This window comes from Pongo pygmaeus, chromosome 4 (assembly GCF_028885625.2).
Source record: "Pongo pygmaeus isolate AG05252 chromosome 4, NHGRI_mPonPyg2-v2.0_pri, whole genome shotgun sequence".
Lineage (NCBI taxonomy): Eukaryota > Metazoa > Chordata > Mammalia > Primates > Hominidae > Pongo > Pongo pygmaeus.
The window spans coordinates 67,866,298-67,882,501 of NC_072377.2; the positions used below are offsets into that span (position 1 = coordinate 67,866,298).

The window sequence follows — 16,204 nt, forward strand, 5'->3', positions numbered from 1 at the left end:
ACCTGCCTCGGCATCCCAACGTGCTGGGATTACAGGCTTGAGCCACCATGCCCAGCCTGTAGTGTAGAATAATGCCTGGCACATAGTAAGCATTATGTAATGTTTTGCTAGTATGTTTAGTACTATTACTGTCACTATTAACATTATTCCCATTTTAAAATTATCCTACCATTGACTGGCTCTTCAGGATTTGTTACTTTACTGAATCAAGAACTAATGAAATTTCAACCTTTTGATAATGGATATTCAATTTAAACTTTTTTAATTTTTAAAGATTTAAAAAGTTCTGTTTTATAAAGTTTCAGTGAATATAGGTGATGTAGATTCTATTATTTGTTTTCTACTTTTATTGTTCAAACAAAAAAGATAAACATAATTTGTTTTATGCATTGTGGTATGTGTATTTACATCAATAATGAAGAAATTCTGTTTACAAATTACATTTGTTCATGTTTATTTGTACATCTTGACCTCAGTATTACCTTTATTTTTGTTTGAGTTTGACATACAGCTTTTTGCATGTATATTCTTTCTTTCTTTCTTTTTTTTTTTTGAGACGGAGTTTCACTCTTGTTGCCCAGGCTGGAGTGCAATGGCGCAATCTTGGCTCACTGCAACCTCTGTCTCCCTGGTTCAAGAGAGTCTCCTGCGTCAGCCTCCCGAGTAGCTGGGATTACAGGCATGCGCCACCACCCCGGCTAATTTTTTGTGTTTTTAATAGAGACGGGGTTTCTTCATGTTGGTCAGGCTGGGCTTGAACTCCTGACCTCAGGTGATCCACCCACCTTGGCCTCCCAAAGTGCTGGGATTACAGGCGTGAGCCACCACGTCTGGCCGTACATTCTTTCATGAAAGTTTAAAAATTTATTTTTACATAGAACCAGAATATTTAATCTTTTAAGAGTATAAACCAAAATGAATACTGTTTTTGTATCAGTTAAATTCTCTTATTAGAACAATGCTTTTAAGCTATCTATTTATTAAGTACAATAGGTATTGTATTTTTCTAAGCAGAAATTAAGCCACTGGGCTAGTTGCAGTGGCTCATGCCTGTAATCAGGTAGATTGCTTGAGGGCAGGAGTTTGAGACCAGCCTGGGCAACGTAGCAAGACCCCATGTCTACAAGAAATAAAAGTTAGCCGGCCTTGGTGGCCCGTGCTTGTGATTCTAGCTGCTCAGGAGGCTGAAGCTAGAGGATCAAGGCTGCAGTGGCTGCAGTGAGCCGTTACTCTGCTCTTGCATTCCAGCTTGGACAACAGAACAAGACGCTTTCTCTTTAAAAAAAAAAAAAAAAAGGAAAGCAAGCAAGCCACTGGCAGAAAGTTTCCTGCTTTAAAACATATAAAGCCAACATTATAGAACACTTTAAGATGTTTAAGTTAATGGTTTTTTAGGATGCGTTAATTAAGTATGAATATATTCAAGGCTAAGATTCATTTTATGATGTCCTTTTCCCTATGTGTAAATAGAATCTGATAAATTTTAAGCAGAACCAGAGGCTGTAACTGGAAGTAATTATATTAATTTAGTTCTAATGGCTTTTTTTCTTTAAATCTATGTTATGGTGTTAATTTACTTAGTATTCTCATTACTTAAAAGATCAGCATGTGACTGGCTCTTGTCCTAGTTATTGCGAATGCAACACTAATGTTCCTTTAACTGTAAAATTTTTCAGCTGGTAACTTTCTATCAAGTTTGGAAAGGATGAAGTAGATTTCTCTAGATTCTTTATAACATAATTTAATAATTCACTCCCTGTCCTCCTTACAGAAATTTAAAGGAATATATATGTAAAATACAAATTAAATATAGGAGCAAAATTATAAATAAAAGCAAATAGGAGTAGACTATAAAATAAAATCACACTAAAGATATGAATCATATGTGCACAGTGCGTAACTAAATACTTTGATAGGTTATATACAGGTTTACCTTAGAGCTCTGTAGAAGTCTATGAAAAGAAAAACCTAGTCACTTAAATCAGGGATTTTCAGTCTTGGCTCTGTTGACATTTGGGTCAGGTAATTCTTTGTTGTGTGGGACTTTCCTTTGTGTTGAAGGATGTTTAATAGTATCCTCAGCTTCTACCTACTTGATGATAGTGATGACAAAAATGTTTCTAGACATTCTCAAATGTCCTGTAGGGGACAAAATTGCCCCTGACTGCGAACCATAGACATAAATTACTCAGTATCTGAAAGCAAATACATATCTATTGCATGATTGAAGTATAACTTCTTGGTATTAGGACTAGAAAATTTTTCTTTAGAGTCTCACTAGGAATTTGTGGCTATAATGAACAGTGTCCAGTCCCTTAAAACAGATAAATTTGTTAATTTTAGGGCTATGTATAATATTAATATTTATTTATTTATTTGTTTATTTATTTGATGATGATAACATGCCCAAGAAAATTTTGTCAGTGCCATCCTGGGCGTGGCAGAGGCATGGAAAGCAGTGTGGAGTGACCTAATTTGTATAGAACAATCCAGGAATAGTTTTTAAATATCTGTAGGAGGAGACGGGCTCTTTTCTTTTTATATCAAGTCTTCTTAAATGTTGGTTTTTTTTTTAACATTGATTTTGATAAAATTATACTTGGCAATGATTTCAAAATTATATTCCCTGATATGCCTGGAATGAAGCCATTCTCAGTTCTCTCTTAAATATAGACCCTTGGCCCTACTTTTCATGGCGATGGCCAAACAGTCTGCTGTTCATTGTTGGTCTACAAAAAAAGTATGCACAAGTCCAGGCTTTCTCCTTGAGGAGAAAAGGATAATGGGAATTTTTCATAATGATAGCTTTATCTAATATAAAGGCCCCCTTTATCCTGAGATTTTTATCTTCTGTTGTAAAAAGATACTTAGATGACAGCTTTTGGTTTTTTTATGTCTTTTAGATTAGTAACAAGTAATAAGTTAATCATTTCCTGTCCCCTTCTCATCCTCATTTTTTAAAACTGTCAAATCCTAAAGTTTAGGAACTAATGCCTTCAAAGACATTTTGAGACAGGGTAGGATTGTCATTCTTTTGTGAAAATAAATGGAAAATTCACATCTGAATAGAATGTCTTCTTTCTTTTATTAAGATATGATAGATAAGAACACAGGGGCTAATCTTTTGCCAGAAATTAAGAAAAAACAATTTGTCTTATTTTGAGTGAATATGATTTCTAAAATACTTGCAGCAAAGAATGGCAGGTTTTAGCCATTGATGATATTTTGGGGTCATATTTTAATCTGTATAATTTTACACATACAGCCTGTATTCCTTTGTATTATTATTTTAAGTAGTGAAACATGTAAAATAGCACAGTGTCAACTTTTGATCATACTCAGTTTTAACAAATAGTTTCTACTCTGCACTTGCAAAGGAATAGCTAAAAACGATATCCTTTTCTGATAAAAGCTGAAAGATTGAAAATATCTAAATATAATATAATTTTTTTGGAGTGTGATCAGGACTCTGTTGAGAAGTAATATCACATATTTAGTGCCAGTGCAGTAACACTCAGTAAATGTTCACTGAGTGAACCCATTTAAGCAGATGTCAAAATATGATGGTAAAATGATTCAGTTTCATGTAGTGTGCCATGTTAGCAGTAAAAATTTATTTGGAAATGAAAGGTTGGGTCAAATGGTTAGGTGGGTTTTTTTTCTGAAAGGAAAATACATGGGGAGCTTGGCTTTTTTCTGAATGTTTCACCCAGTGAAAAGCAAATGAGTTAGCATTAAGCTTTGGGTTGATACCAGTATTCATTCATTCATTCATTCATTCATTCATTCATTCATTGAGACAGGGTCTCACTCTTTTGCCCACCCTAGAGTGCAGTGGCATGATCATTGGTGACTATACCCTTTAAGTCCTAGTGATGCCAGTTTTTAGATATCTATAGATACTGGTAGTCTCAGTAGTGCTCGGAGGAGGTTTCTAGAGTATGCAAATTAGTTTTAAATAACAATGAATCACTTCATTTAAACTAATTTTGATCAGTGAATTAATTTGGTTTTTTGTTTGACATTTATTGTTTTGGCAGAACTAAGTTCAGAAAATCTTAGAACTTGCTTTAAGATCATCAATGGTTATATCTTTTTATCATCAACAGAATTTTTACAGGTATGTTGGAGTAGTTTTGCATTATATGAAATTATATAATTATTATTTTGATTATTTCTTATTTGAAATCAGGGGGTGCCTTTTCAAAATTTTAAGATTGGTCTGTTATTTTAAGACAGAGAAACATTGACTATGAGCATTTCCCATTGCAGGGCAGATGTGCTGCATGCAGTTCCTTTCTTAATGCAGAAAATGTGCTATGTCAACAAATTTTTTTTGTATTCCTATAAAAATCAATGTATCAATAATCTATATTTTTATTTGGCATGATCTTTTTTCTTTAACTTTTCCTAAGCGTTCTGATTGAAATTTGATATGCTTAGACCATTAGTGTATAATTCTCAAGTATATTATAATGAATCCCAAATGAAATTGTATGTCTTTTTGATATTACAGATATATTCTTACATATATTGACTTTTAATTGAATTTCAGACATACGCAGTAGGTCTATGCCAGTCCTTTTGTGAACTTTTAAAGGAAATTACTACAGAAGGTCAAGTTCAGGTGCTCAAGGTATTGTGATCATTTTAAATGAATATATTTATGAATTTTTCATTTATATTTTATGAAATTGGACTTTCATTTGGGTGTGGATGGTTCGCAAGAAGGAGAAGAGTTGATATAGTTCTAGACAGGCTATTTTAGCAGTTTTCATTTGGTTTAATACCTGTGGACCAGAGGTCTCAAATCTGAAGGTGCATACACCTTCAACAGGCAAGAGATCAACTGGATATCTTATTATAAAATTCAATTCTGGATTTCTAACAAGGTCTGAACTGATTGGGATGTTGCCTATCTTGAGACCTCACTTTGGGTAGTAAGGATTTAAAAACTCTTGTTAATTATCCAGTGATGTGATATCTGATACTTCTCATTCTTTCATTTTGTTAGTCTGCTGTTGGGACAGAGTTTTCACTTTATAATTTGGTAGCTTTAATTTAAGTTGGCTATCAAAATTAGAGTACCACATTTGTTGAGATTGTGTAATTATGAACTAACAGTCTCTAAGTTGTATATTATCTTTATATATTATACCTGTCTATTAAAGACATAAATAGTATTAAATGTATGTATTTACATATAAACATAAATGTATGTAGAAATATATTAAAATATCTTTATGTATGGACTTTGAGAGAAGGTGTAGCTGTTAAAAGTACCCCTATTTTGGTGCAGCAAACCAACACAGCACATGTATACATATGTAACAAACCTGCACGTTGTGCACATGTACCCTGGAACCTAAAGTATAATGAAATAAATAAATAAATAATTATAAAATTGATAAAAAAAAAGTACCCTTATTTTTAGTGTTGAGTTTCTCAGCTATGTTCTAAGATATGAGAGCTGAATTTCTATCACAACAAAGTAGCATTATGGTGTGAAAATTGTGGCATTGCTTTAGAGCCTAAAAATGATTTCACTTCCTCCCAATGAAATGAAAGAGGTTACCCAAAGAAATTTTCTTGCAGAAGTGCACTTAGGTAATCACGATAACTGTAGCAAGAATCCAAAGTGTACTTTAGGATCTAAGTGAGTAAAAGTTTGCACAGATAATGAAGTCTTACTTCATAATAACTGATATGGTTAGGCTTTGTGTCCCCACCCAAATCACCCCATGATCAAGGGGATTGTAGGGATTACTGCCCCCTGATTAGTTATCTCCACCTGGTCTCCCGAGTCAAGGGAATCCTGGGGATGGTTTTCCCCATGCTGTTTTCATGATAGTGAGTCCTCACGAGATCTGATTGTTTTATAAGGGCCTCCTCCCGCTTCGCTCGGCACTTCTTCCTGCTACCCTGTGAAGAAGATGCCTTGCTTCCCTTTCGCCTTCTGCCTTGATTGTAAGTTTCCTGAGACCTCCCCAGCTATGCTGAACGGTGACTCAATTAAATCTCTTTCCTTTATAAATTACCCGGTCTCAGGCAGTTCTTTATAGCAGTATGAAAATTGACTCATACATTAACCAGTAAGATACCATCTAGATTTGCGTAAGCACAGTCTATGACGTTTGCACAACAGTGAAATCGCCTAATGACACATTTCTCAGAGCATATCCCTGTTGATAAGTGGTGCATGACTGTGTTTTTATTCACTTTCGCAACTCTGCTAGCATGAATCAGGCTAATACAGTGTTAAGTACTGCAGTGAAGTGAACAAGAGCAAGGAGAGAAATGCTGTTAGGATTGTCTGTTGAGCATGGGGGTTTACATTTTAAAACCAAAATTTAAAACGTATTTTTGTGTCTGTAAATTGGAAGGGTCATTTGCCAGATTATTGAAGTGTTATAGATTGATGAGAAAAGGAAGGAGCTTAAGGAGATCAGTATTACCACAACCTTGGTGGCTTAAAACAAGAGTCTCTTTATAATACTTATAATACTTATATTAATTATATAATTAATATAATACTTATATTAATTATATAATTAAAAAATCAGTGTTTGCAGGGCCTTGCTCTTTCTGAAGGGTCTAGGGGGAGAATCTGTTCCAAGCCTTTCTCTTACCTACTGGTGATTGCAGGCAGTCTTTCACATTCCTTGGTTTGTAGATACGTAATCCTGCCATCATGTGCTTCCTCTGTCACATGATGTTCTCCTGGTATCTGTCTGTGTCTCTGTTTTGTTTTTGTTGTTGCAGGGACAAAAGTCATAATTGATTAAGGGCATTCCCTAATATCTTCATCTTACCTTGATTACATCTGGGATATGGCAGAACTCTTTGGCTTTAATTTTATAGTTTATTAGTTTCTTTTTTAGAGCAAGGGGTTTACTAAAGGGTGAGAATATAAGCCACTGTTACCAAAGAATCATGTGGACCCTAAAGGAGTTGTAATAACAGTAATCTGTGCATGTGGCTTGTTGAGACCCTGGATACTTGAGGCCTGGTTTATTGCACTAGTCTATTAATCCACATTTATTATTAATTTCAAAGTATTCTCCTAGCTCCAAAGCTTACAAGTAACATCAAACATGTTGCTTACTAAAATGCTTTTATGAATTTTTATTGCATTTATGCCTTTATTAAACTGACACAGTGGCAATATAAGTATATTAAGGAACTCAGTCTTACACAATCTCAGCTTCAGCTTTTGCTTTGGTGATAAATTCTTCTCTGGAGGTAAGAGGAAATAAGGAATTAATACATTGGACTTAATTCTGACTATTTGAGGAAAAAGTGATTGGTGGTATGGGAGTGATTAAAACAAGTGAAAATTGCCATGTCATTTTGATATTATTGTCTTTACAGATTTTTTTCTGTATGTATGCCTGTTTTAACCTTTCTCCTCTATTATACTGAGCTTCTCCATTATCCAAAGTTCAGTAAATGTGTGCTCTGTTTGCTCTGAATACATATATAGTAAGTGACTTGAAAGACAAGGAATCCATAATTTTTATGTTGAAGATGTGATCTCGACTCTACTGAGGATTCATTTGGAATTCTCTCCTTGACCAGTCCCTTGGTTTGCATATGCTGCCCTGCTACTTTTATGGCTCCTGAGTATACTTTGGTCTTCATTTTCCTCATTTATTAGATGAGGAGTGATACTAAATGATTTTTATTCTGTAACTAGGCAGTACCTGAAATTCTCCATGTTAAATTATAATATATGTATTCTAAGTGATTAAGAAAAGAGGTGATTTCTCACATTTAAACACTTCCCAGACCAAGTTTGAATTGACCTTACCCCCATCCCCCTCTTTTGGCTTTTCTGCAACAATATTGTTAAAGTAATTGTTGAAAGACAACTTGTGGATTATTTGGAATGGCCATTGTGATTCTACTTGTCTTTAATTATACTCTTACCAACTTACTAGAGGGAGCGTAGCATAGCAGGTGAGACTACACACTGAAGGGAGACTTCCAGGGTTAGAACGTTGGCTCTGCTACTTCACAGCTATGTGATGTGGACAGATTAGTCTTCGTTCCTCATTTTCCATCCGTAACATGGGGATAACTTTACCTACTTCCTATAGTTGATGTGAGGAATACTTGAGCTTATATATATAAACAGTTGTAGCAATGCCAAGCATGTAATAAGTGAATATAAGAGTTGGCTGTTTTTATGTAATATATAGCTGTCTCATTATTTAGTCTCTCTATGGGGGGAAATAGGCTACTATAATTTTAGGCAAAATAATTTGGCTGTAGAGAAACAAACCAAGTTGTTCTCCTTTACCCTTTGACCATTTATTTGAAATAAATACTTAAGTACATTAATTAAATTTACTTTTAAAAGTAAGCAAGTGGTTTATGCAATGATGGTATATTATTAGCAAGAACTGCATATTTCAGCTGGCTCTTTAAAATAATTAATAATTGTATTTTGGTCGCCAGGTGCGGTGGCTCAGGCCTGTAATCCCAGCACTTTGGGAGGCTGAGGTGGGTGGATTACATGAGGTTGGGAGTTTGAGACCAGCCTGACCAACATGGAGAAACCCTGTCTCTACTGAAAATACAAAATTAGCTGGGCATGGTGCCACATGCCTGTAATCCCAGCTACTTGGGAGGCTGAGGCAGGAGAATTGCTTGAACCCAGGAGGCAGAGGTTGTGGTGAGCCGAGATGACGCCATTGCACTTCAGCCTGGGCAACAGGAGCGAAACGCCGTCTCAAAAAAAAAAAATAAATAAATAAATAAATTGTGTTTTGACCAGGCGTGGTGGCTCACGCCTGTAATCCTAACACCTTGGGAGGCTGAGGCAGGCAGATCACTTGATCTCAGGAGTTTGAGACTAGCCTGAGCAACATGATGAGGCCCCGTCTTTACAAAAAATGCAAAAATTAGCCGAGCATGGTGGTGTGTGCCTGTAATCCTAGCTACTCAGGAGTCTGAGGTGGGAGGATCTCTTGAGCCTGGGGGTTGTAGGCTGCAGTGAGCCAAGATTGTGCCACTGTACTCCAGCCTAGACAATAGAGTGAGACCCTGTTTCAAGAAAAAAAAGAAGAAAATTAATTGTATTTTATTTTTTTTTGGCTGCTCAGAATAACACAATCTTTTAAAACTTTTTTATTATTGAAAATTCCAAACTAACTTACTGCATATCAAAAATCTATAGTCAAATATGTAGTCATTATTTTTGTAACATTTAATACGTTACAGATTAAGGCAATTTCTCTGTAAGTATGCCAACAGTAGGTTATGATTAGGATACAGATACTTGAATTAAGAAATTTGGAGCCAGAGATGGTGGTGTTTGCCTTTAATCCTGTCTACTTCAGAGGCTGAGGTTATAAGATCACTTAAGCTGAGGAGTTTGATTCCAGCCTTCTGCACAACATGACAAGACCGCATCTCTCTTTCTTTTTTATTTCTTTTTTTTTTTTTAAGATAGAGTTTCACTCTTGTTGCCCAGGCTGGAGTGCAATGGCGTGATCTCGGCTCACCGCAACCTCAAAAAAAGAAAAAGAATGAAAAATTGAGAATCTGATAATATGTGTTTAAGATGGTATTTTTATACAAATATTGCTGTAGCTCAATCTGTATGTTTGGTTTAAAAATCTCAGAAACTAGATTTTATTATTTAATAAATGGATGTTAAATACTAAAAATATGTTCATTATCATGAATAAATTGTATTTTTATGTTAAGGAATATTTTAGGACAAATAGTGCTTTCATTTTACTGCTATATTTGAAGGCTGGGCAAACTCTCAAAATTTTTGGCGTTTTCCTGTTCTTAGAGTTCTAGTATAGCAATAACAATAGTTTTTAATATTAGCTCATTTTCATTTTTAATATCTCTCAGATACCATTTCTTAATATAGTATGCTATATAACATTTTAAATATATTTTTTACTAAATGTCACTGTTATACTAATTTTTGACAGTATCTGCAAGTAACTTCTTTGTTCTTTGAAGCAGAAAGTTACAATGTTAGGAAAATTGGATAGAGAGACCAGTATGCCTGCTTTTGGAACAAATGGTGTAGAGCAAAGAATACGCTTTACTTTATTTTGTGACTGAACATGTTATCTAGAGGAACATAATTATATGATAAAATACTCTAAATTGTTAACATTTCTTATATTTGAAATTTGTCTGTATTACAGCCATACTACTATGACTTTTTGAATTCTCATTCTGGTCGTGGTCATATTAAGCAATGTTAAGCCAAGTTTCTTTTTTTCACTGTGATTAGACTTAAGATGACACAAATATTTTTAAGGTGTAACTTATTCTGTAATAATAATAGCTCATACTAGCATTTAACACATGCTACACGTTCTAAGCATGTAAAACATAGATTTTATTTAATCCTTACATAAACATATAATGATAGTACTGCTCTTTTCCCCAGTCTTACAGATGAGAAATTAAATCATAAAGTGATGAATAATTTTTTCAAGGCCACTCAGTTAGTAAGCATTGGAACTATGATATAACACAAGCATTTTGACTTTAGGATCCATGCGTTTAATCACTTTGAATGCAGTGTAGGCCTAAGTCAAGTAAATTGAATCCTGCATTTTTCACAAAAGTTTTAAGAACACAGTCTGTTTCAGAAGGAATGGTACCAGCTCCTCCTTGTACCTCTGGTAGAATTCGGCTGTGAATCCGTCTGATCCTGGAGTTTTTTTGGTTGGTAGGCTATTAATTGTTGCCTCAATTTCAGAGCCTGTTATTGGTCTAGTCAGGGATTCAGCTTCTTCCTGGGTTAGTCTTGGGAGGGTGTATGTGTCCAGGAATTTATCCATTTCTTCTAGATTTTCTAGTTAATTTGCATAGAGGTGTTTATAGTATTCTCTGATGGTGGTTTGTGTTTCTGTGGGATCAGTAGTGATATCCCTTTAACATTTTTTATTACGTCTATTTGATTCTTCTCTCTTTTCTTCTTTATTAGTCGTCTTGCTAGCGATCTATCAGTTTTGTTGATCTTTTCAAAAAACCAGCTCCTGGATTTATTGATTTTTTGAAGGGTTTTTTGTGTCTCTATCTCCTTCAGTTCTGCTCTGATCTTAGTTACTTCTTGCCTTCTGCTAGCTTTTGAATGTGTTTGGTCTTGCTTCTCTAGTTCTTTTCATTGTGATGTTAGGGTGTCACTTTTAAATCTTTCCTGCTTTCTTTTGTGGGCATTTAATGCTATAAATTTCCGTCTACACGCTGCTTTAAATGTGTCCCAGAGATTCTGGTATGTTGTGTCTTTGTTCTCGTTGGTTTCAAAGAACATCTTTATTTCTGCCTTCATTTCGTTATGTACCCAGTAATCATTCAGGAGCCGGTTGTTCAGTTTCCATGTAGTTGAGCAGTTTTGAGTGAGTTTCTTAATCCTGAGTTCTAGTTTGATTGCACTGTGGTCTGAGAGACAGTTTCCAATCAATAGAAAAAGAGGGAATCCTCCCTAACTCATTTTATGAGGCCAACATCATCCTGATACCAAAGCCTGGCAGAGAGACAACGACAAAAGAGAATTTTAGACCAATATCCCTGATGAACATCAATGCAAAAATCCTCAATAAAATACCGGCAAACCGAATCCAGCAGCACATCAAAAAGCTCATCCACCATGATCAAGTGGGCTTCATCCCTGGGATGCAAGGCTGGTTCAACATACGCAAATCAATAAATGTAATCCAGCATATAAACAGACCCAAGACAAAAACCACATGATTATCTCCATAGATGCAGAAAAGGCCTTTGACAAAATTCAGCCCTTCATGCTAAAAATCCTCAATAAATTCGGTATTGATGGGACGTATCGGTAAGAGCTATTTATGACAAACCCACAGCCAATATCATACTGAATGGGCAAAAACTGGAAGCATTTCCTTTGAAAACTGGCACAAGACAGGGATACCCTCTTTCACCACTCCTATTCAACATAGTGTTGGAAGTTCTGGCCAGGGCAAACAGGCAGGAGAAAGAAATCAATGGTATTCAGTTAGGAAAAGAGGAAGTCAAATTGTCCCTGTTTGCAGATGACATGATTGTATATTTGGAAAACCCCATGGTCTCAGCCCAAAATCTCCTTAAGCTGATAAGCAACTTCAGGAAAGTCTCAGGGTACAAAATCAATGTACAAAAATCACAAGCATTTTTATACACCAATAACAGACAAACAGAAAGCCAAATCATGAGTGAACTCCCATTCACAATTGCTTCAAAGAGAATAAAATACCTAGGAATCCAACTTACAAGGGATGTGAAGGAGCTCTTCAAGGAGAACTACAAACCACTGCTCAATGAAATAAAAGAGGACACAAACAAATGGAAGAATATGCCATGCTTATGGATAGGAAGAATCAATATCATGAAAATGGCCATACTGCCCAAGGTAATTTATAGATTCAGTGCCATCCCCATCAAGCTACCAATGACTTTCTTCACAGAATTGGAAAAAAACTACTTTAAAGCTCATATGGAACCAAAAAAGAGCCTGCATTGCCAAGACAATCGTAAGCCAAAAGAACAAAGCTGGAGGCATCACGCTACCTGACTTCAAACTATACTACAAGGCTACAGTAACCAAAACAGCATGGTACTGGCACCAAAACAGAGATATAGCCCAATGGAACAGAACAGAGTCCTCAGAAATAATACCACACATCTACAACCATCTGATCTTTGACAAACCTGACAAAAACAAGAAATGGGGAGAGGATTCCCTATTTAATAAATGGTGCTGGGAAAACTGGCTAGCCGTACTTAGAAAGCTGAAACTGGATCCCTTCCTTATACCTTATACAAAAATTAATTCAAGATGGATTAAAGACTTAAATGTTAGACCTAAAACCATAAAACCCTAGAAGAAAACATAGGCAATACCATTCAGGACATAGGGATGGGCAAAGACTTCATGTCTAAAACACCAAAAGCAATGGCAACAAAAGCCAACATTGACAAATGGGATCTAATTAAAGAGCTTCTGCACAGCAAAGGAAACTACCATCAGAGTGAACAGGCAACCTACAGAATGGGAGAAAATCTTTGCAATCTACTCGTCTGACCAAGGGCTAATATCCAGAATCTACAAAGAACTCAAACAAATTTACAAGAAAAAAACAACCCCATCAAAAAGTGGGTGAAGGATATAAACAGACACTTCTCAAAAGAAGACATTTATGCAGCCAACAGACACATGAAAAAATGCTCATCATCACTGGCCATCAGAGAAATGCAAATTAAAACCACAATGAGATACCGTCTCACACCAGTTAGAATGGCAATCATTAAAAAGTCAGGAAACAACAGGTGTCGGAGAAGATGTGGAGAAATAGGAACACTTTTACACTGTTGGTGGGACTGTTAACTGGTTCAACCATTGTGGAAGACAGTGTGGTGATTCCTCAAGGATCTAGAACTAGAAATACCATTTGGCCCAGCTGTCCCATTACTGGGTATATACCCAAAGGATTATAAATCATGCTGCTATAAAGACACATGCACACATATGTTTATTGTGGCACTATTCACAATAGCAAAGACTTGGAACCAACCTAAATGTCCATCTATGATAGACTGGATTAAGAAAATGTGGCACATATACACCATGGAATACTATGCAGCCATAAAAAATGATGAGTTCATGTCCTTTGTAGGGACATGGATGAAGCTGGAAACCATCATTCTGAGTAAACTATCGCAAGGACAGAAAACCGAACACCACATGTTCTCACTCATAGGTGGGAATTGAACAATGAGAATACTTGAACACAAGAAGGGGAACATCACACACCGGGGCCTGTCGTAGTTTTGGGGGAGTGGGGAGGGATAGCATTAGGAGATATACCTAATGTAAGTGACGAGCTAATGGGTGCAGCACACCAACATGGCACATGTATACATATGTAACAAATCTGCACATTGTGCACTTGTACCCTAGAACTTGAAGTATATATAAAAAAAAAAAACACATACACACACAATCTGTTGCAGGTGTATTTCGAAAGGGAATGGGTTTAAACTAAAGTGCAAAAGTTCTTTTTGTAATAATAAAATGTCAAAAAACAATTAGTAATAGGTAATTGGATGATTGAAGTACCACACCTTGTTCAGTTATACAGTGGAGTACTGTGCATTCCATTAAAAAGAAATGAAGAAAATCTCTATATGAGTTTGAGAATATAAGTAAGGAGCAGTGTCTCTAGTTTCCTTCTGTTTAAAAAGTGGAAGAAGGCAGTGGAAGAATAAGCCAGGTAATTAAAGTAGCTATCTAGCAAAAAGAGGAGGAGAGGGTGAAACTAGATCTGTCAGGATGTATATCTGTTTTATATTTTAGAGTTTGGAACCATGTAGACGTAAAGCATGATTTAGGGGGAAAAATCAAAACAATTCCTAAAGATACAAAAGAGACTGAAACATTTGACTGTAACTGTTACGATGTTGGTGGCACAGCTATTTGAGAAGAATATTTCAAGTCATTTTAATACATAGTATTTCACATGTATATCCTGGTGGGATGAAACATTACAAAAAAATAAGTTTATAATTACATTCAGTAGTATTGTTGTCATCAGTAATATTGGTATTGTTGTTTTGAAACTCATATATGTATATGAATAGTAGAAAGAAATAAGGTTATAGGACTTGGCATTTTTCAGTGTAAGAGAAATAATAGAGGACCATTTCATATGGATTTCCCACAGGCACGTCAAATTCAGCATGTCAGAGTGGAATGTCATCATTATTATTGACACCAGAATTGTACTCATTTGACCAAACAGGAAAACTAGAAGCAGTGAAAGACTTTTTCACCTTTGGTCCACTGTTCAGCTTTTCTATATGTTGCCAGCTCTAGTTCTGAATTTTCTCTTGATTCTGTCCCATACCCTCTGCACCCAAGTCTGATAATGATATTTTTCTTTCAGAAACTCTCATCTTCTCTAGCTATGGTTCCTGACCTTTTAGACAACAGAAACTGTATTTTATCCCTGAAATATTTGTGTATATGATTATGTTATTTATTTACTCAATCAGATGCTGCTTTATGTGGGAATTATTTAATCCTTACATTAATTCTAAATACTCCCTTGCCCCAACCCCCTCCTCCCTGCCGCCAAATAAAACTATAAAGATTCTTATGGATTGGGGCCAGCCACAGCTATATATTATTACTATAAATTCTCTTCAAACCTTTTTATTTTTAAAATTTTAACCAGAATTTTATATGATGTAGTTTAGAGTCAACTAGATAAATATATAAGGTTTCTTAAAGAAAAAAACTGTAGTCACCTGTCTTTCTGCCATTTTTCCTTGCTCAGAGACAACCACTTTTAGTGCTTGTAGCCAATTGATTCTTTTGTATCTATGTTCAGATCTGTAAATAACACCTCTGTGTTATTCCTTCATGCGTTGTTAATTGTAGGCAGTATGTATTGATACTGCCTTTGCACTTCCTCTGTGCCTTCATCCTCCAAGTAATCAAAATTCAGTGTTTACATCATGATTCCTATATTTCCTTCAAAGCTGAGACCTGTAGTCAGCTGTGATTACTTCTCCTTTTCTGTACAATCTTTTGTATTCCCTGGAAGTAATACTTACCTTTTCTTTTGGTATAAATTTTTTTATGTTCACTAAACTGTCTGACAGATGTCCAATATGTTCAGACACGTCAAGGATTCTGTTACTTTAATTTTCTTGAGGAAGTCTATTCAGAGCCATGCTGACTCCCACCTTGGGGCTCCTTCTTTTCCAAGTTTGTAGCTGCTGCTGCTTGTTCCTGTTCTGAAATTTTAGAATGAGGTGCCGTAATGTAAGTTTATTTAAATGCATTCCATTGGGCACTGATGGGCTCTTTTAGTCTGGAAGCAATCTCTTTTAGACTCTTTATAGAAAATACACTCTCTTTGTTCTCCTGGATTGGGCATCAGTTGTCCAGATACTACAGAGTTGAAAATATCTAGCACTCTGTTTCTTAGACGGACTTTCAACCAGTCTTATTTTCTTTCTTCTTATTTTTCGCTTCCCCTTTCTCCTTCCCAAAAGTGTAAGGTTCTGCTACTTTCTGTGTTTTTTGGAGTGGAGAAACGGGGAGAAGTTATATGAAGTAAATCTGGTTGCTTCTGTCAGCTTTCTCCTTTGACACCTTGGGATTCAGCTTTCTCTGACTTAATGAGTCAGTTTCCTCTTGAATTTCTTTCTT

The 16,204-nt window shown here is 35.6% G+C and overlaps 1 protein-coding gene across 5 annotated transcripts in view; it reads left to right on the forward strand.

The window, feature by feature from the left end:
• The window catches only part of IPO11 (importin 11), a 220,575-nt gene that overhangs the window by 116,767 nt on the left and 87,604 nt on the right, over window positions 1-16,204 (forward strand). For 2 of the 5 annotated variants that reach the window (XM_063664841.1, XM_063664842.1), the window contains exons 23-25: window positions 4,041-4,120; window positions 4,556-4,636; window positions 8,461-8,505. The exons of 1 other annotated variant lie outside the window; for it this stretch is intronic. In XM_063664841.1, the coding sequence (XP_063520911.1) occupies window positions 4,041-4,120; window positions 4,556-4,636; window positions 8,461-8,505 (206 nt within the window). The remainder of the gene's footprint in view (window positions 1-4,040; window positions 4,121-4,555; window positions 4,637-8,460; window positions 8,506-16,204) is intronic. 2 more of the 5 variants (XM_054488214.2, XM_063664843.1) reach the window with 1 other exon arrangement.